This window comes from Cheilinus undulatus, linkage group 10 (assembly GCF_018320785.1).
Source record: "Cheilinus undulatus linkage group 10, ASM1832078v1, whole genome shotgun sequence".
Classification (NCBI taxonomy): domain Eukaryota; kingdom Metazoa; phylum Chordata; class Actinopteri; order Labriformes; family Labridae; genus Cheilinus; species Cheilinus undulatus.
This window is the reverse complement of record NC_054874.1, coordinates 16270827-16298797: the sequence shown is the minus strand read 5'-3', so window position 1 is coordinate 16298797 and position 27971 is coordinate 16270827. Positions and strand designations below refer to the sequence as shown.

The window sequence follows — 27971 nt, the reverse complement described above, 5'->3', positions numbered from 1 at the left end:
TTTTAATTTTAAATTTCAGCCTTATTGAACTGCCCACTGCCTAAACGCTCGGGTAGAATAGCTGGTGGCATGCACTTTAAAACTAAGATTTCAGTCCGTCAAAGTGTTACTATTCTGGCAGGGGTTTGTTTAACGCCAGATCCTACCATGAACTGATGAGGGCAGTGTTGAGCACAGGCTTGTTTAACCCTCCTGAATGATACCGCAGAGGGAGAGGAAAAGGTAACACGGAGAGGAGGAGAAAAAGGAGCGCTGGACCCGCTGTGAAGGTTAAAACATTCAGGATTAAACATAAAAAGTCATCGGTCATCATGTTGAGAGCCTGTCTGAGAGGAGCTAACACCACAGCCCGGGTGAGTTACCGCTAACATGCTAACTAACCACTCCTTCACCGCAATGAGCCTGTTAGCAGGTTAGCATTAGCTGCTGTCATTCAGTGACCCACAAGCTGAGTGAAGGTGCCACTGAGGAGTTTATATACAGCACAGTGTTAACCCGTTAATGAAAACTAACGTAAAAATCATTCCTCTTTTTATCAGCTGGGATGAAAGCAGAAGGTAACGGCAAAGCTAACTCATTAGCTTTAGAGAGCTGATGTAGGCTAACATAGCTGAGCTAACTGTCAGTGAGGTCAGATAAACGAGCTGCTGCTGTCACACAGTGTGCAAACTTTAATTCTTATTCACTTAAGATTTATTTATAATTGAAGAGAAGACATGATTAATAACAATTAACTTAAGTGAGACTGTTACACGAGTAATTTATTTTCTTAATATTTAGGTTGTACAATTTTTGATGGTTCGACATGTCGATGCCATTATGAGTCGATTTAAGAAATAAAAAAGAAACATTCCCTTGTTATTTTTTTCTAATAAATAGATAAGCAAAGGGACTGATAAACGGCTAAAGCTTTAATCTTCCTCTAATCGTAGACATATTTTAATCAGTTCAAGTACATTGGCTACAAAGGTTTTCAGAACTATTGATACTGTGACTCTTTAAATTAAAAGTATTTTTAATAAGAAGTTTAAATGATCAATAGAACCAAAAAAGTACCAGATATCTTTGAAATAAAACATCTTTTTTGCCAGGTTGGCATGTAGGGGAGGGAAGAATCAATCAGAACAGAAATCCCAAACATTTTGACATTGTTTACATTGTTGGATGGTAAACCTTTCTGCTCTTTCTCCAGCTTCACCCTCTTGGCCAAATATTTTTAGTGTTATTCACAGGGATGCACAATATTATTGGCGATTTATCAGTACAGAGGCTAAGATTGTCTTTGTTATCCCATAGAGGGCAATTTGCTTTGCAGTCAGCAGTAAAACAAAACATTTATCGAACACATCCATCCATCATACCAGCAATAAATGCAGACAACAGCAATACATAACAACAAGGCAATATGAAATACAGATTACAATAAAAAACCATGAGTCAAGTTCATAGTTAGTCATTTATATAATAAATAAATAATACAAAAATAAATTAATGAAAGAGTTTTCAAGTCTCTTTGTCCTGCAGACTGGCATACTGAATCTGAGGCCAGATGGAAGCAACTTTAACTCTGAGAACAGAGGATGGATTTGATCAGCCAAGACTGGCAGAGAGCTGGAAAAGTTAAATATCCATATTCGCAAATATTAATATTTCTGCTGATATTTACAACTCATATTTTGGCTGTAAGTATTGGCCATGTGAACAAACAAGTGGGTAGAGTTTTAGGCTGGACCTACAGACCAGTGAAGTCTTCTCTTTATTCATCATCATTCCTTACACTTGGAAGTGTGTTTTAAGGACTGAAGTTTTAGACCTAAACCAGATTTGAATATCTGTATTGTCAAAAATTAGTTTACATATCTGATATTAGCAAAAATCCAACATTGTGCATCCCTAGTTATTGAGTAATTTAGACATTTCTTTCTTCCATTTAGTTGAAAATATAACCAATTTTTTTTTCTTAAGTTCCAGTATTTTTTTAACTACTCATCATTAAAATGACAGTTGTAAAGCTCATGGAATGTAATCTGACACGGCAGATGAATTTGTTTCACACATCCATCTGGAAAACCACTGATAGACAGCGTTTGGGAAAGGGCAGAGCCTTTGGAAAAAAAAAAAAAACTCGTAGGGTTATTGGATGAAAGTTCTGTCTGTTACATCTTTCCGGGCCAATCAGAGCAACAAAACACATGACATCATAGTCGCTACCCAGGTGCGCGTACACCTCTACCGAGGACTGTACTCGTCAAGTTCTGATAAAACTTGCGCTTTAGCAGCATCCACGCTAATCTCTTCCGCCATAACTGCACTGGCTTCTTGTTGCTGCTTGCTTACGTCAGGACTCCACTGCGCCAGAAAGTACTGCCCCTCATCGCTGATTGGTCCTGTCACTTTCTAACCGGGCCTTACCGTTCAGACGGGAGCTTTATAAGATGGATTCGCCAGTGAGAAACACGGAAATGGGCATGTCCATCTGCTTTGCAAGGTTACATGGAATTTATGAAGGCATTGATAATTCATAGGACCTTAAAACATCGTATAAATTCCACCACCAGGGGGCTCTCAATCAAAACAACAACAAAAGGTGATGAGTAAAGACCAAGCGGCAACCTCCGATCCTGAAAAATGAAGCCAATGCAGAAGTGCAAAAAATTGCTATACCGTGAGTGTCCACTTGAGGCTGGCTGCAGGAACACCGGAAGTCCCGTCTGTACACATGTTAAACAGCCGGTTTTGACACTAGAAATAAACTGGTTTACAGCCTGGTTCAAAACATCAAATGTGTCTCATTATCTAGTGTCTTATTGTTCTCCCACTGTACGGGGGGTGAATTTTTTGTACCACGATCATTTGGGTTATATTTAGGATGAAAGCTGATTGGAGCGTCTCGTTTGATTGACAGATAGCTCGGCAGGCAGAGGCTCTGTTTCTGTCAACTGGAATGCTAGCTAGCAGGCTGACAGGAAGTCGGGCTTAGTGGGCGGGCCGTTAGGTTGATCCAAAGTTCGGTTGAGACCGCGATTTCAATATTGAAGCCTCCCCGGGTTGGCTTCAAGAGCTGTTTGAGTCTGCCTATTGTAAACAGATGACTGACGTCACACAGGGTTTGTCCAATTTTTTCTACGGTCTATCGTAAAGACACACTAGCGCTGCTCAGCTCTGCCCACCTCTGATGCATTCTTCTTGTTTTGGATTTAAGACTCCGTCCATTAAAAATTGGAACCTATAAGGTGTATTGACCTAAAACAGTGGTTCTTAACATGGGGTTCAGGACCATCTTGGAGGTCGTGAGACACTGAGAGGGGTCACCAGATGCCGTCCAAAAAACAAAGAATATTCTAAAATGATTTCAAACTGTACATTATACCAATTTTTATAAAACACATGAGAAAATAGTTAAATGTAAAATTGAAACATGGTATTTTGGTGAGATTTATTCCAAAAATCAAGGTAATATATACAAAACTTAGAATGTTTCTAAGTGTGCACATGAATATTCATGGATTTGCACCTCTCAGTACAGGGGTTCCCTGGTCTCTGGCACTTTTATTCCTGGGGTCGTGGCTGAAAAGTTTTAGAACCCCTAACTAAGACATTAAACCACTGTTTAAGTTTCATGGATGTATTTCACATAATGAGGGAGAAAAGTTGTTCAAAGTGGCCTTCCTGTGGAAATCCAAACAGTACAGTGACATACTGAACTGAAGTGGACTACTTCGTGGAAATGCACCTTAACATTCTGTCTTTCTCTGCAGACGAACTTCAGGGGAACCCGTCCAAATAATCTGCAGCAGTGCAGACAGTACACAGCAGGAGAGCCCAGGTAACACACACAGATGATGATATCAGGTCAAACTTACCTCTCTCTCCTCCTTTCAAACTTAAATTGAACTTTACAGACTTTATTGACACGGAAAACACTTGTTTACATTGCCAAGGCAATTGTGCAAATAAAACAAAAAATGAAGTACATTAACGGAAATGTTTAAGTTGTTCCTAAGTTCATTTGAATTTAACAAGCTTTATTGGCATGAATGTTACAAAACAATGCTGACAAAGCTCCAAGTAATAAAACATTAATATTCAGTATTCACTGTCAACTTCAGTGGTGGTGCGGCAAAGGTGGTAGCTGCTGGTCTGCTAACAGTGGGTGGAGGCATTGGAGGGACAATCCTCTACGCTAAATGGGACCACAAGTTCAGAGCAGCTGTGGAGAAAAATGTGCCATACTCAGACCGCCTACTTGGTCTGGCTTTAGGACCACCCCCTCAAGATGTCCACCCTCAGCTCCAGAAACAGGTGAGGATGGATTCACTGTATGTAGGGATACCAAGCTGCGTCAAGAGAGCCACAGAAAGGATGCACTAGCTGTTGTTTACACAAGAGTTGTGAAAGTGAGTTCTAATATCAGGTTGTCAAGCAGACACTCCATTCTGCCATAGCTCCCTTGTCTCCCCTTTTTATCAATCTTAATCTCAGCCTTTAAAAAGAAAAAAAACATGTTAAGTGTTTTCATCCTCTGACCTGCTTGCTGTGTCTGTTCAGATGGAGGTAGCCCAGCCTCCCTCCATGATGGAGAGACAGATGAAGACATCTAAATCAAAGACGGAGAAGAAGATAAAGGAAGCAGCAGAGAGTCCAGCAGAGAGCAGTCCTGTTCCTGCAGCTCCTGTACAGAGTCTGGAGGGTATGTCTGTAGTTATACTGTGCTAATAAAGCTCTCTTCAGACCAAAGATTAGAAATGAGACAAATCAAAACTTCCAGCAGGTGCTCTGCAACATTCTGAATCTAGAGATAGACCAATAGGAGATTAGTGCTGAGATTTACCATTTAGCAGAAAGTTAAATGTTTGGTCTGAGCTGGGCTGAAGAGCCGAAGATGTGTGTGTGTGGATAAGTGATGAAAAGGTACTTGATGTTGTCTATGTTGTTTTCCTGCAGACACACTCTCCACTGATGGTAAGCTGTGCTGTGTATTCCTCCCATAGAGCAGAGATCTGTAACATTAATCACACAAAGCTCAAAACCCAGTGCAAACCCTCACTCCTCTTCAGCTCCCTGCTTTTCTCCAAATGTTGCTAAATGTTTTGTGCAGTTTAGATGATGTGAAAATCTTTCTCTGCAATTTTAGATGGGCTGCACAATAAATCACAAATACGGCTGATTTTTTTTCATTATTGCAATATGAACTTTCACAATAAACTCATTATAAGAGTCTGAATTTATCACTATAAATGACACAATAAATATGGAAATGTGCTAAACTATAATTGTAAGATTCAAATGTTAGATATCCATATTTAAACCCATTGAAAAATTAGTGCATTTATTTGGAAAAACACTCATGTATTGCTTCATGTCACATGAAAATATTAGAAAGAAAAGATGTGTCGATTTTTACCATCAGTATTGTTCAGCCCTAATTCGTTACTCTCCTACACAGCTATCTAGTAAAGAGGTTGTTGTTTTCAATACTATCAATCATTAAGCTTTAAGAGGTTGTATTTTACCATTGTCTTTAGATCAGAGACTCACTGCATTCATATAAATACCTTACATACTAACTGTGTGTGTCCTCCTCTTGTCAGAGGCTTCAGCAGAGGCGACTCACATCATCTCAGCCATCAGTGAAGTCCCATCAGTCCCTGCTCCGTGTGACACTGAGGCAGCACCAAACAAAGGTTACACATCCACAAGAAGCACACACTCACTTTACACATCTACTTAAAAAACACTCTCGTTTTACACTGAGTGTTTACCTCTGACCAATCACATTGCTCGTTGTTGCCTATGGTAAAAGAGTTATGAGGCAGACATAACAGAGGCGCAAAACCGATTAGTTAAAAATATTAAACCAGTGCCAATCATGACACAGAGAAATGAAACAGCATGACTAGGTCATTATGCTCAGATTAGGAGGTAAAAGAGACAAAAACGTCATCTGATCTCCTGTTCTGATGTATCTCAGTTTACCTTTGAGAAGTGCAAACAGCACAGCAGACTTCCATGGCGTGATTTTTTTCTCCTTTTGAATTATCATAATACACTCCTCATGTGAATATAGAGGCATGCGTAATGTTTATTGAGGTCACCCTTAGTGTATAAAGGCTTTTAGATTCAAAAGTTCACTGATTACAGTAAAAGTAATTTTAGTTTTTTTGTGTTACTATACAAGCCGAGGACTTGTCCTTTCATACACTGTCCATCTGTTAACGTTTGTGCGTCACCCTTAGGTAACAGCTGATGTTTGTTTGTGTCTGTGCAGAGGAGTGTGCAGAGTGCCATCACCATGAGAATGGCTCGGTTTCAGCAGCGGTTTCTCCTGAATTGTCACCTCCTGCAGCTGAACCTTTGAAAGAAAGACCAGAAGAAGAAGTGACGGCCCGACTGGCCCAAAAGGACCAGGAGGAGCAGGATATCCTTGCATGTAAGATGATAACACACAATAGCATGCCTGATGCATGTACAAATGAGATAGAGAGATGAAAATTACCTGAATGAGACTTTTTCAGATTAGAATGATAGCCAAACATACCAGCATGAGCTTATTTTTAACTGATGTATGACTCAGCAGAAAGAAGATGATAAAAAAATATTTACTTTCTATAAAACACTGCATCTCCTTTAATTTAAGAATGCATTATTATTTTTTAATGATTTTTTGGGCATTTTGCCTTTATTTGATAGGAAAGCTGAAGAGAGACAAACTTTGAGGCATAACTTTTAAAAAAACACCACTAGGGATGTAGTGTTTCGCATAAGTCCTGGTTCGGTTCATACCTCAGTCTTTGGGGTCTCAAAAACAGCAAAACAAAATGATGAAAACAAACATTTGAAAATAGAGCATACATACAATGTAAAATATACAATATGATAAAGTATGTGTTTATAAATGTATGTGATTTATCAATTATAAGCATTAACGCTGTTGTTAGTAAACAGGGGTGCAGCAGTTACTCATGTTAAATCACTCCTCTTGTACACCAATAACGGACTGCAGGCTGGATTATGTTTGAACCCAATGAGACAGTGTAATGACACAAGCATTTTTATTGAAGCCTGGCTCCTCTACCACTGTGTTTGAGCACATAGGCTTGACATTATTTTTGCTTTAGTAATGTCTTCAACATGGAGGAAAAATCTGCTAACCTTTGATAGGACTGAAATGTAAACTGGAAAAACAATCAGTGATAAACAGGAGGTATTATAAGGCTTTAAAGACAAGCAAAGAAACTCTAAAACCAATTCTAGAAGATCTGCTCACCTTTCTGTAAATAGATTTTTTGTTTTATTTCAGAAGTGAGCAGAATATGTTGTTGTGCTCTTTAGTTTCTCTTAAAAATAATTTAAAAAATTACTGCATCAAAATCTAAATAAATTCCTAAACTTTTTAATTATGTCTTCCCTCTATATCTCTTTCTCCTGTGCTTCCTTTGTGTGTTTATGTGTGTATATCTGTGTGTTTTAGCGGTGTCAGTCCGTCTGGAGGACTCTCTGGGGAGCTCAGCTAAAGCCACTCTCACCGCCATCGGAGCTCAGGAGGCAGCTCTGCAGGCCATCACACGACACACTCTCAAACTGAAGGAGGCCATGGAGGCAGAGGTACACATTCATACTCAATGCTCTGTACACACAAATATGGCCATAGAGCATTCAATCATGATCATCTCTCAATGATCTTAAAAATCATGGAGTTGTCCACCGCGAGTGCTTTTACATAGACATGAGAGTCCCACGTGCACTGTTTAAACCACGGAAAGATATCCACTGTACACATTGTAACACACCTGCAGTAAACTCTAACCAGGTGTGCAATGATCAGGTGTGGGTGTTTTTTTTTTGTCTTTTTTTTTTCTAGGTCCCCCCTGCAGAGAAGTCAACTCAGTGGAAAGATCTGGAAACTGCTCTGGCTGATAGAAACTCTGCTGTGAGCGACGCTGCGGCTGCTCTGACCAAGGCCAAGTAAGCCATGCACACACGCACAATATATTAACAAATTCCAACAAAAACAAATTAAATGATATTTTAGGAGGTGCACATCAGCTACCATAGTAGGCCTATGTAAGTGCTATATAGACACAAGGCGAGATACAACGCAGCATCAATCAGGCTTTAAAGTGTATTTCTATAACAATTTAAAGTAGATTGAATGTTTCCTAGTTTCTGCCCTTGGCTGTGATTATTTTTGATTCTTTAAAGGACAGTTTAGGAAACACTGACTCATTCTTCCCTCTCCCCTTTCACTGAAATTACCCTCCTGCCTTTCAGTGAGGCGTTGGACAGTCTGAAGTCAGTCATCGATGAGTCCAAAGGACTGAAGGTCTCAGTTGTGCGTCCTCTTGTTTTAGCCGCTGAGGAGAATCTCCACAACATGGTGGTGGACCTTGACAAAGCTGTTATCAAGGTGATTATTGCATTACCATCAATGTCTTCATTATCCATCCTTATTCTGAGGGCACACTCACACTCAGCCCTGTTTTTCTGTGCCGTGCTGAAGCACATTTCCCCCAGCCAGAGTTCCCTGCTGGCCGGAACTCACAGTGCTTAAGGCCCAACGGGGCCAGAGCACAGTTACCTCTTTTGAATATGTCAGCACTTTGTAATATGGCACATGTATGGATTTGTTTACAAGAAGCGCAGTCTGCACAGCGGAGCACAATATTGGAAGGTCGCAGAATCTTCACTGACTTTGTGGCATATTCTGGGTCTTTTTGGTCATGACTCGCCATTATTTAAAATGGTTGTCATGAGGCATAGTCGTATCCATTATACATCTTTGTTGTGCACTTTTGCTTGTGCACAAGCATGAACGATGCCAAAGCCCACCTCTTCCATACGTGTTAGTGCCAAGGCAGCATATTGAGTTCTCACACCGGCCAAACAGGACTTGGTGTCAAACATGCTTGGGCACAGATAGTAAAGTGTCAATGCCCCCTCGTTCAATGAAACCAGATCTTTGAATATTATTTCTTTCATGTTTCCGGCAGCCTTGTCAAAGATTAATACTCAATCAAAACCAAATGTTTTTAGATAATCTTCATTAACTTTAATGATCAATAGTATGAAATTGACCTGAAGCTGAAAAAACTTAAATCTTCAAAGGAAAGGATTGTGTTGGTTGTGCAAATATGTTGGCAGAGGCTGAAGCTGAAGATAAGCAAGTTGTTTATGATGATTGAAAAAAAGTAAATTACCCAACACTGAGTTTCTAGGACTTCCTTTTTGGTTGCCGTGGTACCAAACTGGTTTCCATACGGTTTGATATTTACTAAAACTAATGTTGATAATTCTGACTGCTGGTCAGTGTGATTCCTCTCTGATGTTAATAAGGAGCTGCAGTCAGTTAGCTTAGCTTAACATAAGGACTAGCAAACAGAGGAAAAGTGCTAATCTGGTTCTGTGCATTTGACCTCTGCAAATTTACTGCCAGAAATGAGCTGTTATTAATTATTTTCTGTCTGTGTGTGTAGATGCAGTCTGCAGAGTCCGAGGCTAAGATCGTCTCTCAGTACAGCGATTTGGTGAATGAAGCCAAGCTTCAGTTCCAGAGAGAAGTAAGCAGCCTGACTCCAGAGATCCAGGCCAACTGGAAGTCACTAAGTAAGAAAACACACACCCATGGGTTGTTTATAGTTCAAATTAACATCCATTTTTGGCATTCAGATACCAGGTGACCTTACTTTTAGCCTGCAGGACCATACTGTGCATAAACGATCCATCTTCATTGACAACATGATATCAGCACTCACTTGCCTGCCTCTCATGTAACCAACAGCCCATATATCATTTCTGTGACTCTCTTAGTGTGATTTGATATCATTACATGCTATATGCAGTAAAGCTGCTGGTGATCAGAATGAAAGGGAGTGAAATAGCCTTTCATCCTGCTGTCATAAACATTCTTTAAAAGGACATGGTGATGTGCAATTTAAAATAAATCTTGTGGGGTACTGATGTGATTGAAAAGACAGCTTAGTTCAAGACTGTAAGTTCTGAGGGAGCCATGATGTGTTCAAGAGTGTTCAAATGAATTGTAATGAATTGAAATGAATCAGACTTCACTTTGAAATTTTAGTTTCACATGTATAGAGAAAACACTAACAGGATGTTTAATATGATTTTTGTTTGCTAGCTGGTAAGCTATCACCTGATGACCTGAACGCCCTAATTGCTCACGCTCACCGCCGTATCGACCAGCTGAACCGAGAGCTGGCTGAGCAGAGGGTCAGAGAGCAGATCCACATTGATGCCGCGCTTGAGCAGCAGAAACTAGAGGACCAGAAAGCTCTGGAGAAAGCTGTCAGCACGTCACTGCAGCATGTCAAAGAGGAGGCACGGCTCGAGCAGGAGAAGAAGGTACAAGGGGATGGGGCGGTGTCTGTTTAAGGTGTATTTTTAAAACAATGGATTCCAAACATTTTTCAGTGAAAGGACACTTTGATATTACTCACTTCCATAGTGAATTAAAGTTAATGAAACTGATCCAGTAGAGCTTAAGATATGCTTAACGATTGAATTTTCTCAGAATAAAAACACTACATCACAGCTTTCCATTAATGGCTGACAAGACAAATAGTCAATCATTGTTAAGAATTTTGGGACTGGCCTTTCAAATTTCAGGGGGGCCCTTTTGGGCCCTGGCTACCGTTGGATCCTCCTTTGGTCAGGATAAGAACGACTCAATGTGCAGCAGAGAGGGGTGACTTCAAAATGTTTGTTTACAGAATGAACACAGCAGCAATGCCTAATGACTGAAACTGATAATTTCAATACAGTCAAGCACAAGCTTCATGTGCTGAGGCAGACTATATTTGATTTATTTTTTTAAGAACTTGTTGCAGACCAAAAAATAGACCACAAGCCCATGAGCTGTAGTTGGGACACCCATGATTTAAAATAAACGTGTTATGGTGTGTGTCTGTGTGTTTATTTGTAGCTGGCGGAGCTCAGGGAGGTGATGGAGGCAGAGATGAGGACTCAGCTGCGGCGTCAGGCAGCTGCACACACTGACCATGTCCAGGATGTCCTCAAAGTCCAGGAAGCGGAGCTTAAAGCAGAGGCTGAACAGGTATGTGTGTATATGTTAAATATCAGAGATATTTGATACCAGAGCAACAAAAGTAGAAAATCTAGACACCCAATATTGAGAAATGTATTGATTTTAAGTCTTAAACATGCAGGCAAACTATATTGGCAACATTGGAAAACAAAACATTTCCAATATCTTTGTGCAATTGGACAGAGCTCTTCTTGTTTTAAAAAATACTAAAAGTCTTGGGTTGTTTTTAAAGGTCCCAAGTGAAATACGTACATTCCCACTGAAGACCTTTGTTATCCCCTTTAGGGTGGTCCTTAACCTCAGGTTGGGAAAATTGTTTAAAGCAGTGGTTCTCAAATGGTGTGACTTGGCACAGTAGTGTGCCATAAGGCATGTTTAGGTGAACTGTGGGAGTTTGTCCAACCTTGCGTTATTACTACATCTGTAAAACAATTAAAGATACTGTAACATGTTGAAGAGGGTTTTTTTTTGCATTGATATGAATATGTCGTGCCTAAAGATTTTGGCTTGAGCTTAGGTGTGCCAAGCGCAAAAAGTCTGAAAATGGAATAACTGGGAGAAATTGTCAAAAGATGAGATATGTCCAACCTCAAGCTTAAGACATACAATCTCTCCTGTTTCATGTTTTCATGACCTGCAACTATCGGGAGTAACTCACTATCACTGTCCTCAATTCGTATGCCTTAAGTTACATGCATCTACAAGACAGGCATGAAAAGAGGAATGGAAACTGAATCACAGAGTCGTTGCCTTGAAAAAGATGCATTGACTCCTCCAGTAGTAGCAGTGTGAACCAGCAGGCTTTCTGAACTTTGCAAGGCAGTCATTAGAAGTTTCTACTACTGTCGTCATAACTTAGGTCTGAACTGGAATGTAAAATGTTGAACATTTTGACAACCTCACATTGAAGTGCTGTAATGTTTTCAGGTGCTGAGCAGTAAACTGTTGGAGCAGGAGACTCTTTTCCGTCAGCTGAGTCAGGAACAGCTTGATAACTTCACTCTGGACATGAACACAGCATATGCTCGACTGAAGGGCGTGGAAGAAGCTATCGACAGTAAGACATACATACACACGCACGGATTGTTTAGATAATCCATTTTTGTCATTTTAAAGACATAAAAAGACAAAACAGTAGCAAGTGAAAAGCCAGTTGGGAGCTAAAGCACTGACTCTTATTACTGAGCTGGGACAAAATATCCAGATCTCTAAAAAGACGCAACCAATCTGGTCCAGATTGAAGCATCTCAGACCACCTCTGTATGAGCTGAGCTATCAGATATTATGTTGTTCATTCTGGTTGGGCCAGAGCAGTTTGAAAAATTGGCTTTTAAAGCAACATGTAAGATCATATGAAGAAAAGCATTTTTTTGTGTTGCATTTGTCTCCCTTACTGTACCAAACTGTGACTTAAATCTGATCTGTAACAAGCTGAAATTTTTGTGCAGTTACACCACCGCTGGGTAAGAATAAGAGCTTTAAAAACAAGTAACTGCTGTTATTTCTCTGCTGCTCATTTATCCCCTCCCTGTGTTTAATTCCAGGTCATGTGATTGCAGAGGAGGAGGCTCGTAAAGCTCACCAGCTGTGGCTTTCCATTGAGGCTCTCAGCTACACCTTAAAGACTGCAGATGCTGACTCTCCCTCTGCACCTCTAGCAGGCGCTGCTCAGGCTGTGAAGGACAGCTGCAGTGATAATGACTTCGCTCTGGCTCTGTCTTCTGCCTTCCCTCAGGAATCCCTGCAGCGTGGCGTGTACAGCGAGGCCTCGCTTAGAGCTCGCTTCAACTCCCTCAGATCGCTGGTTCGCCGTGTCGCACTCATCGACGAAACTCACAACTCCTTGTACCAGTACTTCCTGTCCTACCTGCAGGCCGCACTGCTGTTCGAGGACAAACAGGAAGCCCCGCCTACCCAGCTGAGCAACGAGGACTTGGACCCATTCAAGCTGCTGTCATATGCCAGTTATTGCCTGGAGCACGGCGACCTAGAGCTCGCGGCTAAACTGGTGAACCAGCTGAGAGGAGAGGCGCGGCGTGTGGTGGAGGACTGGCTGAACGAGGCACGGCTCACTCTGGAGACACGACAGGTCATCAGTCTGCTGTCTGCATACGCCAATGCTGTCGGCTTAGGAACCACTCAGGCACCATAGGACACCATGTTTAACCTTAAAGGTACAGTACGTTGAAAACCTGTCAGTCTGTCGCCCCCTGCAGGAGAGAGAGAGTGTGACAGTCAGCAGGTTTTAATGTATTGCTCCTTTAATGAACCAGTGATGGATGTAACGATGAGACCGAAGTTTGTTTTAAAGCACTATGTCACCGTGGATGAGACGGGACTCTCCGTGTAGTTGTGTATCAAACCCCAGCTTCACTTCAGCTATTTATTTGTGTTCATGAGTCCTAACATTGATTAAAGCACTCGTCATTATCATTTTATTAATGTCAATACTGCACATGTTCCAATAAATCATGGAAGAGAAAAACTGTCTGATTAGTGTCTTTATTCTGTCCCCTCACAATTAACCAGGGATATAAAGGTGTATTTATGTGAACCATATGGTTTAGTAAGATGCTTTGCAGACATGCACCGACCCAAATAAGTGTGGAACAGATGCACTTTAAATCCTGGCTTCCAACATAGACCAGAAAGCAGAAGCACACCATACACAGCATTCTTAGACTGTCATGGCAACCAAAACAGAACAATAGACAAAAATGGAGACAAGAGGACAGGTAGAACCGGGTCTCATTGTCTTCCAATACGACAACGACCTTTAGGATATATGAAGATTTACCTCCAGAAGACCAAAGTGAACCTTATTGACTGGCCTGCACAAAGCATTGACTTTAATCCCATTGAAAATCTGTGTGGTGAATTGAAGACAAATCTGGAAAAGTTTTTTGAGATTGGCCAAAGAAGAACAGCCTGGGATTCTCAGGAGACAAGTCTGAGACTTGCTGAAAACTACAACCAGCAACTGCAGGCTGTTATCCAGGAGACAGAATTGACTATTAGCAACAGGGGGCTAATAATTTAAACCAGCAGTTTTTGATTTCATGAAAAAATGTTTCTGTGTGCAGAGTAAAGTTATGTAAGATTCCAAAATAAAACATTGATGTTTGGGAAAGCTGTTTTAAAAAAATGAAATTTTCATAGGAGGTAATAATTTCATCCTCGTCTGTATGTAAGAATTCTTTGTCATTGTAGATGGGCTGAATTGCCAGTTTTGGTTGTCCACAGAGTCCAAAAAGGCTTTTTTAACTGTCCTTCGGTTGAGGAAACAGGATGAAAATGGCCCCTGAATTTACTATGTGGATTTCCTGAGCTGTCCTTGCAGACACCACAAGCACACCTTTTAATCATGCTGAAGTGACAAAATTAAGGTCACAATTTCACCAGTGGAAAGACTTGGGCAAACGTTTGTCAAACAGGAAGTAGCCCAGCAACAGTTAGTAGGAGAGGGAGCTCTCTGGTTGGTGGTTCAGCGAACCAATCAGAGAGCCAACAAAGGGTTTATTATTTGATGATGCCATCAGAAAATCACAGGATAGAAATGACAAGCATTGAACAGAATGTATCTTTATTGATGACACAGTTAATACAATCCATATTAGAACAATAAATCTCTATTGATTACCATAAATAACATAAATCACACCCTGGCTGTTTCTGTGAAGCTCCAGCAGGATTCATCTACATGTGCAAAAAACTTGATGTGCAAAAGTGAATGAAGATGATAAATATACATTTTACATTAGATTAAAAACATTGCTGTGAAAATCAGTGAGGATATAATTGATCTATTTTGGTCATGTGACAACCATGACATCATTCACTACAGTGGACAGTGGATGTATTTGTTGGCATTATGCTGCTGTGCATTTTAGTGGGTCATTTCATTCTTGGTGTATTTGGGAGCTGTAAAAATAACTGGAAGTAACAGAATAAAATTAGCCTTCTTAACACAAATGTCATTGACTCTATCCAATGAGGTGTGGTGTTGTTAGATGTAAATTATCACAGAGAAATTATACATTTGGACCATTTGCATACCAAGTGACTGCACTTTAGCACGTGTTCAAACTCCTCAGTGGCGGCCTGATAATAGAACTCATTGACCTCTCAGGCAAACAATAGCCCACACATCATTTCCGTGGCTCTCTTAGCTTGTTATTCCTAGGCTGTTGCACAGTGAAGATGCTGACAGTAAAAATAAATCAGAGAAAATAGCCACGGGCTCATGGGCAACCAGTGCCTCTTTAACAGCTTTTCTCCCTCATGTTGTTGTTTAACATCTTTTTAGGAACATGGTGATTCTTTAGCAAATTAATCTTGTGGGGTTCCGGTGTGATTGGAATTACAACTCAGTTAAGATGACAAGATACAAGGAAATCAAGATGTGTTATTGGACTAGACATATCTCCTTTTGTACACTGCCCATAAAAAGGTTTCAATCCCTTGGATGTTTTACCCTTTTACTGATGTTATAAATCAATCATGGCCAGTATAATTTGGCTTTTGGACACAAAAAAAAACTCTTTAATATCAAAATGAAAATAGATTTCTACAAAGTAATGTAAGTTAAATAAAAATATGTAATTTAAAGTGACTGCATAAATATTCACCCCCCTAAAGTCAGTATTTAGTAGACGCACCTTTGGCTTCAATCACAGCACCGAGTCTGTGTAGATAGGTCTCAATCAGGCTTGCACACATGGACACTGCAATTTTACTCCATTCTTCTTGGTATGCAGTGTTTATTGTCTGCCAAACATAGTCTTGTCTCATGGCCAAAAGCACCATTTTGGTCTCATCAGACCAAAGAACTTTCTGCTATAAAGCTTTGACTGGTGAGGAACCTTGGCAGCAGTTGTTGTATGCAGAGTCTCTCCCATCTCAACTACTGAAGGTTGTAACTCCTTCAGAGAAGTCATAGGTGTCTTGGTGGCCTCTCTCACCGGTTTCCTTCTTGCATGGTCACTCAGTTTGTGAGGACGACCTGATCTAGGCAGATCTACACACTTGGCACATTCCATCCATTTCTTGATGATAGATTTAATTGAACTCCAGAGGATGTTCAGTTCAGTAGAATTTTGTGTCTCTATCCTGTGACTTATTCTTTTCAATAACCTTTCTCTGCATTGCTTGGAGTGTTCTTCTGTCTTCATAGCATAATGGTAGCCAGGAATACTGTTAAACCAGTGACTGGACCTTCCAGACCCAGGTGTCTTTATACTACAATCACGCAAGACAGAGTCACTGCACTCAGGTGATCCTCATTTCATCACATGTGAGACTGCTAGCACTAACTGGCTGGATCTCTGTTAAATTAGGTCAGTCACTTTAAAGGAGTGAATATTTATGTAATCCCTTACCTGACAAATTTTATTTAATTGATATTACTTCGTAGGTAATCTGGAAATTATCATGGATCCAGCTGGCCAGGGCAGCCAGTACATGTTAGTTCTACACAACTATCATATATCAAACTGTTTTCAGTATGCCCTGAGGTGCATCTACACAAAAGCTGTTAATGCATTGAAAAAAAGTAGTCTGAGTTGCCTCAAGGACACTCATCAACCTTGAATCTTGTGAAGATGGGATGTTTTTTCATACAAAGGCAGTGATCTTAAAGCAGCCAGAACCCACATAACTGTCCCCACTATTGTTTAGTGTTTCATTCAAATGTCAAAACATGCTTATCAGACATTTGCCAGTTTTTCTGTGTATCCAACATTTCATTCGGCTGAACTCCACCAGTAGACAGGGTCTCAGTTTAAACCATAACACCGGTATTTGCTAGTTTGAGCCCATTCAGTGCTCCTGCTGTATATGAGAGTTGCTGTTTTATACTTCATAACATGAGCTGCAGGTAATTCACACTTACATTTCAAGCATTCTAAATCCTCCTTGAACTACATGTGACCTACACAGTGTTGATGGCTGCCAATTCTTCCCACATATGGCTGTGATCAATGAAGACATATTAACCTTACTGTTTGTACCAGCACATCAGGAGATAGCCATGGCTGAATATGTAGATAAGTGGCGAATTTGTGCTGACATCCAGTGAGTAACATGTCCCTTTAGACATAGTTTGATAAATTTGATACTGACAGACATGTGACCACTGATACTACTCTGTCCATTGGAGTTGTCATTGACATGTTGATTCAGTATGCACCGTCCTGCAGCGCTGCTTCAACACTTATGTCGCAGTTTATGATCCTACTGAAAAGGAAAGCATGTTTCAGTACTCCAGGATGTTGGTCCTGGAATTTCCTGGAAGGTTTTCATCACAGACTTCATATTCTGGGGAGAAAGTGTGTCATGGTCATGGTGGGGCTAACTCTGTTTCCTCTCTTGGTTTTCCCAGTCTTGCTGAGTCCGATAAACATGCCGGGGTACGCAGCTGACTCATAAGCATTGTAGTTGTTGGCTAGGAGCTGCTCCTTAAACTTGCATTCATCATTGTAGTGACCCTGAGGAGGAAGAGGAGAGAGAGAGGAAGGGTTTCTCTTTGTGTTTCTTTGTAAGACATGAAAGAAAAAAAATTTAGGTACTGGCAAATTACCTTGGTTTCCTGTCTTTTTTCATATGAAAGCTATTGTTTTGAAAAAAAAAAAAAGGAGTTTACCTAAAAATAATACTAAAGGAAAGTACACAAATAAGAGATAATGAAGTGTGACTCTGTCACATGGGTCTGGACTACAGCAAAAGGTTAACCTAGGCCCCCCCACATCCACACCTGCTGTTCTCTGAGTCGATGACTAAGTGTTTGGTGACTAACTGCTGTTTGGTTTAGGGTTCACTTCATCCCAGTCAGCGTTCAAAACAACTTGAACTCCAGCTGATCGCTCCTGTGTGGGGGCGGAGCCGACAAATCAAACAAAACATGACCTACAATTCAGTGTGACATCCATATGCAGAGGAAAACATACTGTGATTTTAAATGGTGCCATCAAACAGGGTGGTGTTTTATTGTGGTAAGAGAGGAGACCATATGTATAACCCCTGTTATGGTAATCACAAAAATGTAAGTTGGATTTTTCTGAAAGTTTCCACTTCATGAGTTGTTAGGTGTTTGGCATTTTAAGAAATGTTGAAGCCCATGAACTTCAGTTGAGCCACGTACAAGACCAAAAGAAGGTATGGAAAGTGTTCTAGATCTCCTCAGAGTTAACCTGACACGCCAGATAGACTGTTTCGTATATCTATTGCATAGATATATTTCACATTCATTTGGGAAAACTTCCATGTAAAGTGTTTGGAAAGTGTAGAGCTTTTCAAAATATTCTCGGAAGGTGATTGGACAAACGTTCTGTCTGTCACATTTATTACTGGCCAATCAGAGCAACAAGACAAATTGAGGTTGTATGCAAGCACAGCTCCACATAAACTAATGCCCCATCCACATGGAGACGTATTCAGGAGTATATGCAAAAGTTTTTGTCGTATCGGCGTTTCATCCACACGAAAACAGAGTTTTGGGAGGCTGCAAATGCTACTTTATGACACTGGTTTCAAGCGTAAACAAACAGTAGGCAACAGGCCAACAGTAGTAAATGAACAGTGGATTAGGATGTGGATAAAACTCATGTCGAAGCTGGTTGGGAAAAGAGCGAAAACATCTTTCCTGTCATGAAAAACCTTTAGTGTGGCTCTGTGCTCGTTTAATAAATAAGTGTGGCTGCGTTCTGACAATGCTGCCTCTATAGTATGGATACAGCAGAGACAATCACTCCACCATCACATATACCGATTTTCAGTACAACTTTTTTCATGAATGCATTTCCTGCAAACATCAGAATACAGTCCTGATTGTGCAACTTCTAGCTCGTCTACAAAAATAATATGCGAAGTAGATTTATCAGTTATCCGGATCCTTCTTCTTTGGATCCATGTATCATTCAGGGTCTAAGGGGCAGACACCCTCTCTCTCCTTTTTGATGAAACTTACAGGTAGGGCAGCTTGAAGTGTCTTCTAGTTATGCTGTGATTGGCTCAGACTGCCAAGGATTATCATCAAAGATTTAGTGACCTTTTCAAATAAACAAACTGGTCATGGTTTGATGTCAATTCACTTTAGTTCTTACCGATCCATAGAGTTTCCCTCTGTCACTCATGGCGATGAAAAGTCCGCTCCTCACCCCAAAAAGCGTCACCACTCCTCTCTCCACTGGAGAAATCTCTAGAAGGCCTGATATAAAAAAACACACACACTCAGGTCAGTTACGCTCGTTTCCCATTAGGGACCTGGGCCCAGTTCTGAGTACACTTGACCCCAAAGTCTGGTACATTTGATCAGTGTGAGCACAATGTGCATGAGTCCACTTGAAGAGGTTGCGTGGAAGGATTTATGTGTACTCATGCATGATTCGAGGGGCAACTGGAGTTGTTTGAGTTTTAGTTGCACCCTTGACCAAGATTTGGATACCCATGACCTGAATGAATGACAACCTGCAAACATCTAAGATGTGAAGGCAACCATGCTCAAGTACTGGGGGCTCAGTAGAGGGTTGTTGTTGGGATCTCAAAAATGATAAAAAGACATTCATAATAGCAGGATGAACTCCATTGATCACACGGAGCATAAACAAATGTCAACCCAGGTGGTTGCAATGCATGTTTCTTCTTCTTTCTTCTTCTTGGCAGATACGCAAAACCATGCACATACCACCACCAACTGTATCGTATTCAAGTGTGCTCCTGGGCGGATAGACTTTATGCCTCTGTTTTTGAAACTCACCAGCATGGAGGCAAAAAAAAAAAAGAACAGTTTCCAATCATTTTCATGTATATATTCACAAAAGTAAAGGCTAACAATGCCAAAGACAAACATGTAAAAGACACTCATGCCCAGAAGTAGAATGAATTGCGAAAACAATAAACAAATAATTAAGCAAATTAGGATGCCATAATGCAGAGGCTGTGAGCATATTTTGAGGCAATTCCCCATTTAGCAATCAGGAGTAAAGAAAACATTTAGAAGCATCTCTTTAGGGAACAAGGACTGAGAACTACAGGACATAACAAATGTTAAATATAAATACCCAAATAGCTAACAAAACTTCATCTAAAAGGATCTCAGCTGAAGTTCAAGCAGGAAGATTTTTTCTATCTCATTCATTTTTACCACTTGTTCGTATCTCTCTCTCCTTCCTTTCATTTTCTCTTCCCGCTCTGGTGATCAGCTGATTATGGGCATTCACTCTTTCAAGTAATAAGCTTATCAGATTCTGCCACAACCTCATTTGACCAATCATCATGCACCTGTCTAAATCTGTCATGCTCTCTTTCACAGTTGGCATGTTGTTTCAGTGAAAATGCTACAACCCTCCTCCACCACAGCTACCTCCATTCAGTTCATCAGCATCCAGTCCAGATCCTCACAGGTCTTTTGCTCATCTCATCCTGCATACATCAGTCTCCTCTTCCAAGTCACATCATTGGTTTTCTGGTCCAACTCCTCAGAAGTCTGCTTCTCATCTGATCCTGCATCCCTAATCAACACCACCACCAGTGTCTAGACTCCATTGAGGGGTATCCTAATTCTGCAGTCAATCTCACTACCCCTCTAGTACATGAAGTCATTATGATGGAGTCCAAAAGCCAAAGACTTTTAGCATTTTTATTGTTAAACTCTTATTAAGTCTACTTACTGTATCTGTTCTCTGTGTGCACGCCCGTGATCTTGCCGTTGGGTAACACCTGGATGTGGAAACCGATGCCCACATTACAATAGAGTCTCCTCAGTCTCTTAATGCCCAGCAGGTACTCTCCGTCCCTGCCTGTTGATGCCTCTCTCTTGTCCCAGGAGCTGCCGCTGGTCCACAACAGAGAGCCCACGCTGTGGACGGTTTGCGAGCTGCCGCTGAGCGAGAGAGGAGCCGAGGGGCCACACAGGAGGAGCCCATAGAGGAGAAGAAGGAGGTGAGTGGACCACATCCTCAGTTTTATGATTATATGTCCTGTTAAAGTTCAGTAATGATGATAAGATGTTTCTGAGAAACACGAGGAGCCAAATGTGTGAGTGTCCGAAGTTTCAGAGTTCATCATGAACCCATCAGGGTCTCTGTCTGAGTGTTTGTGAGTCGCCCTCCCCATCATATTCACACACAGACTCGCACTGTCTTATATGTGCTCCATACTGCATCACTGGCCACCTGCTGACAGGTGTGTGTCTGTGAGTCATTGATGAACACAAACAGAGGAACACAAAGTGACAGAAAAAACAGTATACACACACATTAATATGTAACTATATGAAGACATGGTGGGAAATAAAACAGCACACACACAGATGATGTAAACAGATTTCATGTACTTCATCAATGAAGATTCCGATGACAGCCGAGGGAAAAATGTGCCCATTTGTTTTAATAATATAATCTATATTTTCACATTTGGTGAAATGGGGATCACCAGAGTTCAGTGAATGTGTCTTAAGTAATTGTAGTATAAAGACATCTGTGTCTGTGAGGTCCAGTCACTGGTTTAACAGTTTTCTTGGCTACCATTACACCATGAAGACAGAAGAACACGCCAAGCAACTCAGAGATTGGTCATTGAAAGTCTAAGTTAGGGTATGAAAAATGTCAAGGCACTGAACATCCCCCAAGGTTCAGTTAAAGCCATCATCACGGAATCAAAGGAATATGGCACATGTGTAAATCTGCCTGGATCAGACTGTCCTTACAAACTGAGTGACCATGCAAGAAGGAGACTAGGGAGAAAAACCATGAAAACACCTAGAGTAGCTTGCAAAAATATTCATACCCCTTGAACTCTTCCACATTTCTTCACACTACAACCACAAACGTAAATATATTTTGTTGGGATTTTACATGATAGACGAACACAAAGTGGCGCATAATTGTGAAGTGGAAGGAAAATTATACATGGCTTTCAAAATTTTGTACAAATGAAAATCTGAGAAGTGTGGTGTGCAAAAGTGTGAGGCACAGTGGTGGCAGCATCATGCTGTGGGGATGCTTCTCGGCAGTTGGCTCTGGAAGGCTTTTCAAAGTAGAGGGTGAAATGTATTCTGCAAAATATGGAAAAAAACCTGGAGGATTATTTCATTCAGTCTGCAAAAGAACGAGGACCAAAAGCAGATGCTCGCTGATTAAAAGCTTGTCACTGTTTCCGTGTTAAAGAGACAACACAAAGAAGGAGAGTACTCCTTTGCACATGTAACTATTCTCACATAAGCACAGCCAATTGCACAGCCTAGACCAGGGATAGGCAACTTTGGTTACCAAGAGGGCCACATTAATTTTAATATCAATGCCAAAAGGCCAAATTACCAGATATTCTCAATTGTACTCATTATAATTACTAATAATTCAGTGAAAGGAAGAATGTGTTGCTTTTCTGATCATTTATAATACCTTCCATATGGTTTTGATCTCAAGTGCAAATAGAAATAAGCTGCTGTTTGTATGCAGGGAACATTATAATTGCTTGTTAATATTTATCTTTTGCTTGCATAATTATTTTTCGGAAAACATTATTTTTGTAGAGCAGTGCAAATCCTGATTCCCAAGGAGAAGGAGTCCTCTGATCTGAGCTTGTTTTGTACCATCTCACTCTTGAATTTGGAGAGGTTTTCTCTAGTATCATGGCAAAAAAGTTATCTAGTTATTCAGAAATTAACTGACTAACAGTGCAGAAAGCAGGGATCCAGGATTTTACAGAGTGCAAGGAACACAAGCATAGAAAACAGGGATTTACATGTAGCTCTTCATTGAGCACTGATCCTTTCTGTAGGGCACAAGTATGACTTCTATTCAGCATTTTTTTTTTTTTTTTACAAATGCATTTAACAAGTTTTACAGAAACATTTACAGCCAATTATATCTTCTTTCAGCCAACTAAATACATACCAGTATTCAAAGATTATAAAACTTTCTATTTCCATGTTTTCTTCAAAGCTTTGCTGTTTTCTTTATGTTTATAGTTAGCAATATTTAAAATTAACTTGGGGGGCCACAGTTAGTGAGGTGGGGGGCCACATGTGGGTCCCCGGGCTGCCAGTTGCCCACCCCCGGCTTAGACCAATGTCAACACCGTATTAAAAACAAGACAGGAAGTTCTTAGAAAGTCCTCTTCTGCTAAAAAAAAAAAAAATCCTTCTTTTTCTTAATCTTCTTGTTTGTGGTGTTTATGGTGGTTGGCAAACAATGTTTGTTGCATTTCCGCCATCATAAGAGTTTTGAAAACAACAAAAAGTTTGAGTTTTATATCCTGTCGTTGTGGTAAGACGGACCATTGACAGAATCATGTAAATGACTTTTATCAAAGAAAAAAGATTATTGATATGCATGTGAGATGGCCAAATCAGATTATTACCATCACCCTTATTATTCCGAGTTATCAGATAAACATGACTGTGTTTTAAATCAGTTTTAAAGTGGATAAGTCAGAAAAAGTTGTTTTGAGGATTTTTAAAACACAATCATGACCTGGAAAAAGAGGAATAAAACCATGAAAGTAAACAGTTGAAATAAGAAAATGTAAATAAAGTATATGTGTTGTGTTTTGACAGTCAGCTGTGGGTGTGTTTGTTTGAGTTGACCTTCAGAGGCTCGCTGTCTGATGGGATTATGGTCGGGAGCTGGACCGTGTTTTGAGGTTACATGATGGGAAAATGTTTAAGGAGAAAAACACGAGGATTTACATCAGGCTGCTCCATCAGCATCCCCCCTCCTCCCACATGACTGGGGGGACACCGGCTGATGTCACAGCCAAGGTCTATGAATGGTCACCTACGTCACAGCGACAGTGGGGTTTCCTCCTGGCGGCGGGATTGCTCCTTTACATGTGTACACACATGATGTATGATTACCCCCCCCACTCTGAGAGCAGTGATGAGCGGTGCTCTGACGCACCACATGTCAGCTGATATCAGGCCTGCTGTAACAAGCTCGCAGCAGAAAGAACAACATGTGTTGGTATGAATCACACGGTTGTTTCATTCTTCTTCATGCTCCAGCTGTTTGTGTGTTGTCAGCAGAGCATGCACACAGAGAGAAGAGCCTCCTGCAAGAACGATCATAGGTATTCATGATAATCGCAACATACATGTAGTAACCCTTTGTTTAACCCTGGGATTTATGTATAAATTTATCATCATATCATATCATATTATCTGTCTTCTTGTCCTCTGTCTGGGTTTGTTGCTTTGTTTTTCTGCTTGCTTCTGCACATGTCAAAGCACTTTGTAAACCCATGTTTTTAAAAGTGCTATACAAATAAAGTTATTATCACTATTATTATTATTATTATATCATATCATATTATATCATATCACAAAAACATGTTTACATATTTATCTAGTCTACATGTGTTTTGTGGACTTAGAAAGGGCTTACGATCATGTCCCATGAGGGGTTACTGCAGGAATATGGGGTCCCAGGGCCACTGCTGCTAGCCATCAGGTCTCTGTATAACCAAAGTGAAAGATGTGTCAAGTCAGGGAATGGACATAAAGAATTCCAAGGCACTGAACATCCCCTAAAGTCCCCTTAAATCTGTCATCAAGAAATGGAAGGAACATGGCACATGTGAAAATCTGCCAAAATCAGGCCATCAGCATAAACTGAGTGACTGTGGAGAAGGAGGAGACATTCTTAAAAACATGTTGCAGACACTATGTTTGATGGACACCAAACACTGCTCATCACCACAAACACACCAGCTCCACTGTGAAGCATGGTGGTTGCAGCATCATCCTGTGATGATGCATCTCTGCAGTGGGCCATGGAGGGCTTGTACAGGTATAGGGTAAAATGAATATGGCAAAATATAGGAAACATCTTGAGATAAGCCTTATTTACACACCTACAAACATGTCTTACAAACCAACACAGGAATGGTTTAAAGATAACAAGGTGAATGTTCTGGAGTGACTGAGTCAAAGTCCAGATGTCAATCCAACAGAGAATTTGTGGCTGGACTTGAAAGGGGCTGTCCATGCCCGATCCCTGTGCAACCTGACAGAGCTTGAGCAGTTTTGCGAAGAATAGTGGAGCAAAATTGCAGTGTCCAGATGTGCAAGCCTGAGTGAGACCTATCCACACAGACTCAGTGACAAGAGCCAAAGGTACCCTTATTAAATACTGACTTGAAGAGGGTGAATATTAATTTTAATATTAATCACTCATTTACAGTTACATATTTTTTAATTGAAATTACATTGTAGAAATGTTTTTTTTACTTTGACATTAAAGAGTTTTTTTTTTCATTCTTTTTGTGTGGAAAAAAGCCTAATTCTAATGACCATAATTGATTTATAAAATCAATAGAAGGGTAAAACATGTAAGGGAGTGTATACTTTTTATAGCTACTGTATGTGTCAGAAGAATGAATTTGGCACCAGAAGAATTATTTATAAGTTCCATTTCTCCTGGAGACATGTTGAAATATTAGTGTGCTGAGTTTGACTTATGATACTCTTTGAAGAGCTGATAAAGTGCTGTTGTAGGTATTTCACATTTGGGTATGTCCTATAGATCTCTTTGTTCCTTGAAAAAGATGCTTTTAAATATATTTTTCACCTTCTATGATTGATTTCATTTAAATAGCAAGGCAAGGGAAATGTGTGTATTTTCCCACCAATATAAAACCAATACATAAGTTTTGTGAGGAACATAGTGTTGTCTTTTCTCTTCACCAAATTAAAGAAAAGTATAGTTTGTGGTAATGATAAAGAGTGGGATAATTAAGGGGTATTAATTAGGCTATTAATACGACTTCTATGAATGTACTTAACTACAATTAAAAGCCCTTCATTCAATGTATATCAGCAATTTATCAGTTTATTTTAAAATAATAAAAGCATTAATATATATATATAGCATTAATATATATATATGAATATATACATATATATAAAATTGTTGACTAAATAGCTGCTGAAATTAACAATGCTCACATGTTCCCGATCAGACTAACTTTAATACAGCCAGTGCTGCACTTACTCTGTTTGACCATTAGAGGGCAGAGTTTATTTTGACATTGATGTTTGAGTTCATGTCCTTTATATCACGCCAATATGCTTAGGACATTATCACTGCTTAAAATTTGTAAAACCAGTGTTTACATTTAATGATTTTCAGTACTTTAATTTTGTTTGATCAGTATAGCAGTTATATTTATTGGAGAAAGATGTATAAAGGTAATCATGCATTTTGAGCTCAGGCTGATTGGAACATTGAGACTGGTGGGACAGTCAAAGAAAAGCCACTTTATTTTTTTTCTTTCTGCCCTGGGTGAAAAACAACATAATGAAATCTGTACACTCTCCTTGGTGTGATGTCATGTAGGTGGGCAAACTTTAGGCTGTCAAAATAGAGCCTGATATCTCTGTGATGCCAAATCAACTGTTTCATACTAACTGGACCTGCTGCATAACGTCAGACAGGCCATTCTATAAAGGTAGTCAGTGTTTTCATTAGACCTTCAAGAAACGAACAGCTTTCTTTGAAAAGTAAAAGGAAATCAATCTGCACTCATCTCAGGTGTCTGTTTTAGGTAGGCTATCCTTATTTGGACAGTAGGGGGGCATAACACCTGTTCTTTAAACTTAAAATGACATCTTTTCACCTTTCACTTTTCAACCAGTTTCAGACGTTTTTTAGCCCTGTGGCAAGATTGTCATTTCAATCAATTTTTCTGGGTGAGAAGATTCACCAGACGTGGCTCCAACTTCCAAATTCCAGCAAATGTTTGCTTAAAAGTCTATGTAAATATTGGTTCTAGTGAAGACTGTGCTCTGACTTTGGCCCTTAAGATTCACTTTAAATCCTAGAGAGCTTTACTCAACATGAAGGTATGATCAGTGATCAATCATTTCTCCTTGATATCAAAGGTTAGTTGAGGCCAAGTAAAAGGTGGTATAACAATGACACAAGATTAATTTTATTGAAGCGTATCTCTGAAGGCTCTCTGTTATCCAGGTCAAGGTAATTCCAGGATAACCTGACACACCAGATGGATTTGTTCCACGCATCCATCGGGAAAACCTCTCATAGACAGTGTTTGGGAAAGGGCAGAGCCTTTGAAAAAAAAAACTTGGAGGGTGATTGGATGAACGTTCTGTCTGTCACATCTTTACAGGCCAATCAGAGCAACAAAACACGTGATGTCGTAGTTCCACTACCGAGCATAAACTCCATAGAGAACTGCACAACGCTGCGAACCATGGCGACTGTCAGGGGTGGTAGTGACTTGGAGGCCCCAGGCAAAGATCAATGTGAGGCCACTCCTAATACCACTCATCTCAACTTCTTTGATGACCGCCATATGAATGTGATTTAACAGAAGCAGCACAGTGTGCAGTGCGCCACTAATAACACATTTAACTCCATTCTGTGTAATACAATCTGCATTATAACCAGCATCTGTTGGGTTAAGTATTAGTGAATACTTGGTTACATCAAGCTGGATAAACTGCATCCACCTTATTCAGAGAATAAATAAACAAACAAAAATCTGACATCTCCTCCAAAGAATAAAGACTTTCTGTATTTAAATGATTTATATGTGCAAACTTGTGGCTTTTTCTCAAGTTCATGTACTCTTCTGTTCTTGGTCCATACAATATCTTAGTAATTTATCTGGCCCAAGGCCCCATCAAGAACTCAATGGAGTTCATTTGTATTTCTGCATCAAATCAGTTCTATTACATGGGTTTTTATTACGTTATAAAAAGAAAAATACAATAGGCTCTATTTTCAGTATTTTATTTATCCGAATTATACTGTACTGCAGGGTGTCAAGCTCATTTTGGAACAGGGGCCGGATTTGCTCCAATGAGACGTCCTGCAGGCAGGGCTGGGGGGAGGGGTCCTGTGGAGATTTATCGTACTGCTGTGCTATTACTGCTACAAACCGTCACCTG

General features: G+C 40.1%; 2 protein-coding genes across 2 annotated transcripts; one reads left to right on the top strand and one right to left on the bottom strand.

Annotated features, from left to right (window-relative positions):
- The first annotated feature begins 203 nt into the window (after positions 1 to 203).
- immt (inner membrane protein, mitochondrial (mitofilin)) lies at positions 204 to 13564 on the top strand. Its single transcript, XM_041798155.1, has 14 exons — positions 204 to 353; positions 3759 to 3826; positions 4110 to 4302; positions 4549 to 4690; positions 5592 to 5684; positions 6269 to 6430; positions 7472 to 7605; positions 7862 to 7965; positions 8272 to 8407; positions 9474 to 9603; positions 10136 to 10359; positions 10940 to 11071; positions 11990 to 12119; positions 12607 to 13564. Exons 1-14 carry the CDS (start codon positions 312 to 314, stop codon positions 13212 to 13214), a joined length of 2298 nt encoding a protein of 765 aa, XP_041654089.1. The 5' UTR covers positions 204 to 311; the 3' UTR covers positions 13215 to 13564.
- A 3806-nt stretch (positions 13565 to 17370) lies between these two features.
- LOC121516762 (fibroblast growth factor 4-like) lies at positions 17371 to 21013 on the bottom strand. The gene is made up of 3 exons (XM_041798173.1): positions 20728 to 21013; positions 19162 to 19265; positions 17371 to 17547 (listed from the first exon to the last, which is right to left on the bottom strand). Exons 1-3 carry the CDS (start codon positions 21011 to 21013, stop codon positions 17371 to 17373), a joined length of 567 nt encoding a protein of 188 aa, XP_041654107.1.
- Positions 21014 to 27971: the final 6958 nt, after the last annotated feature.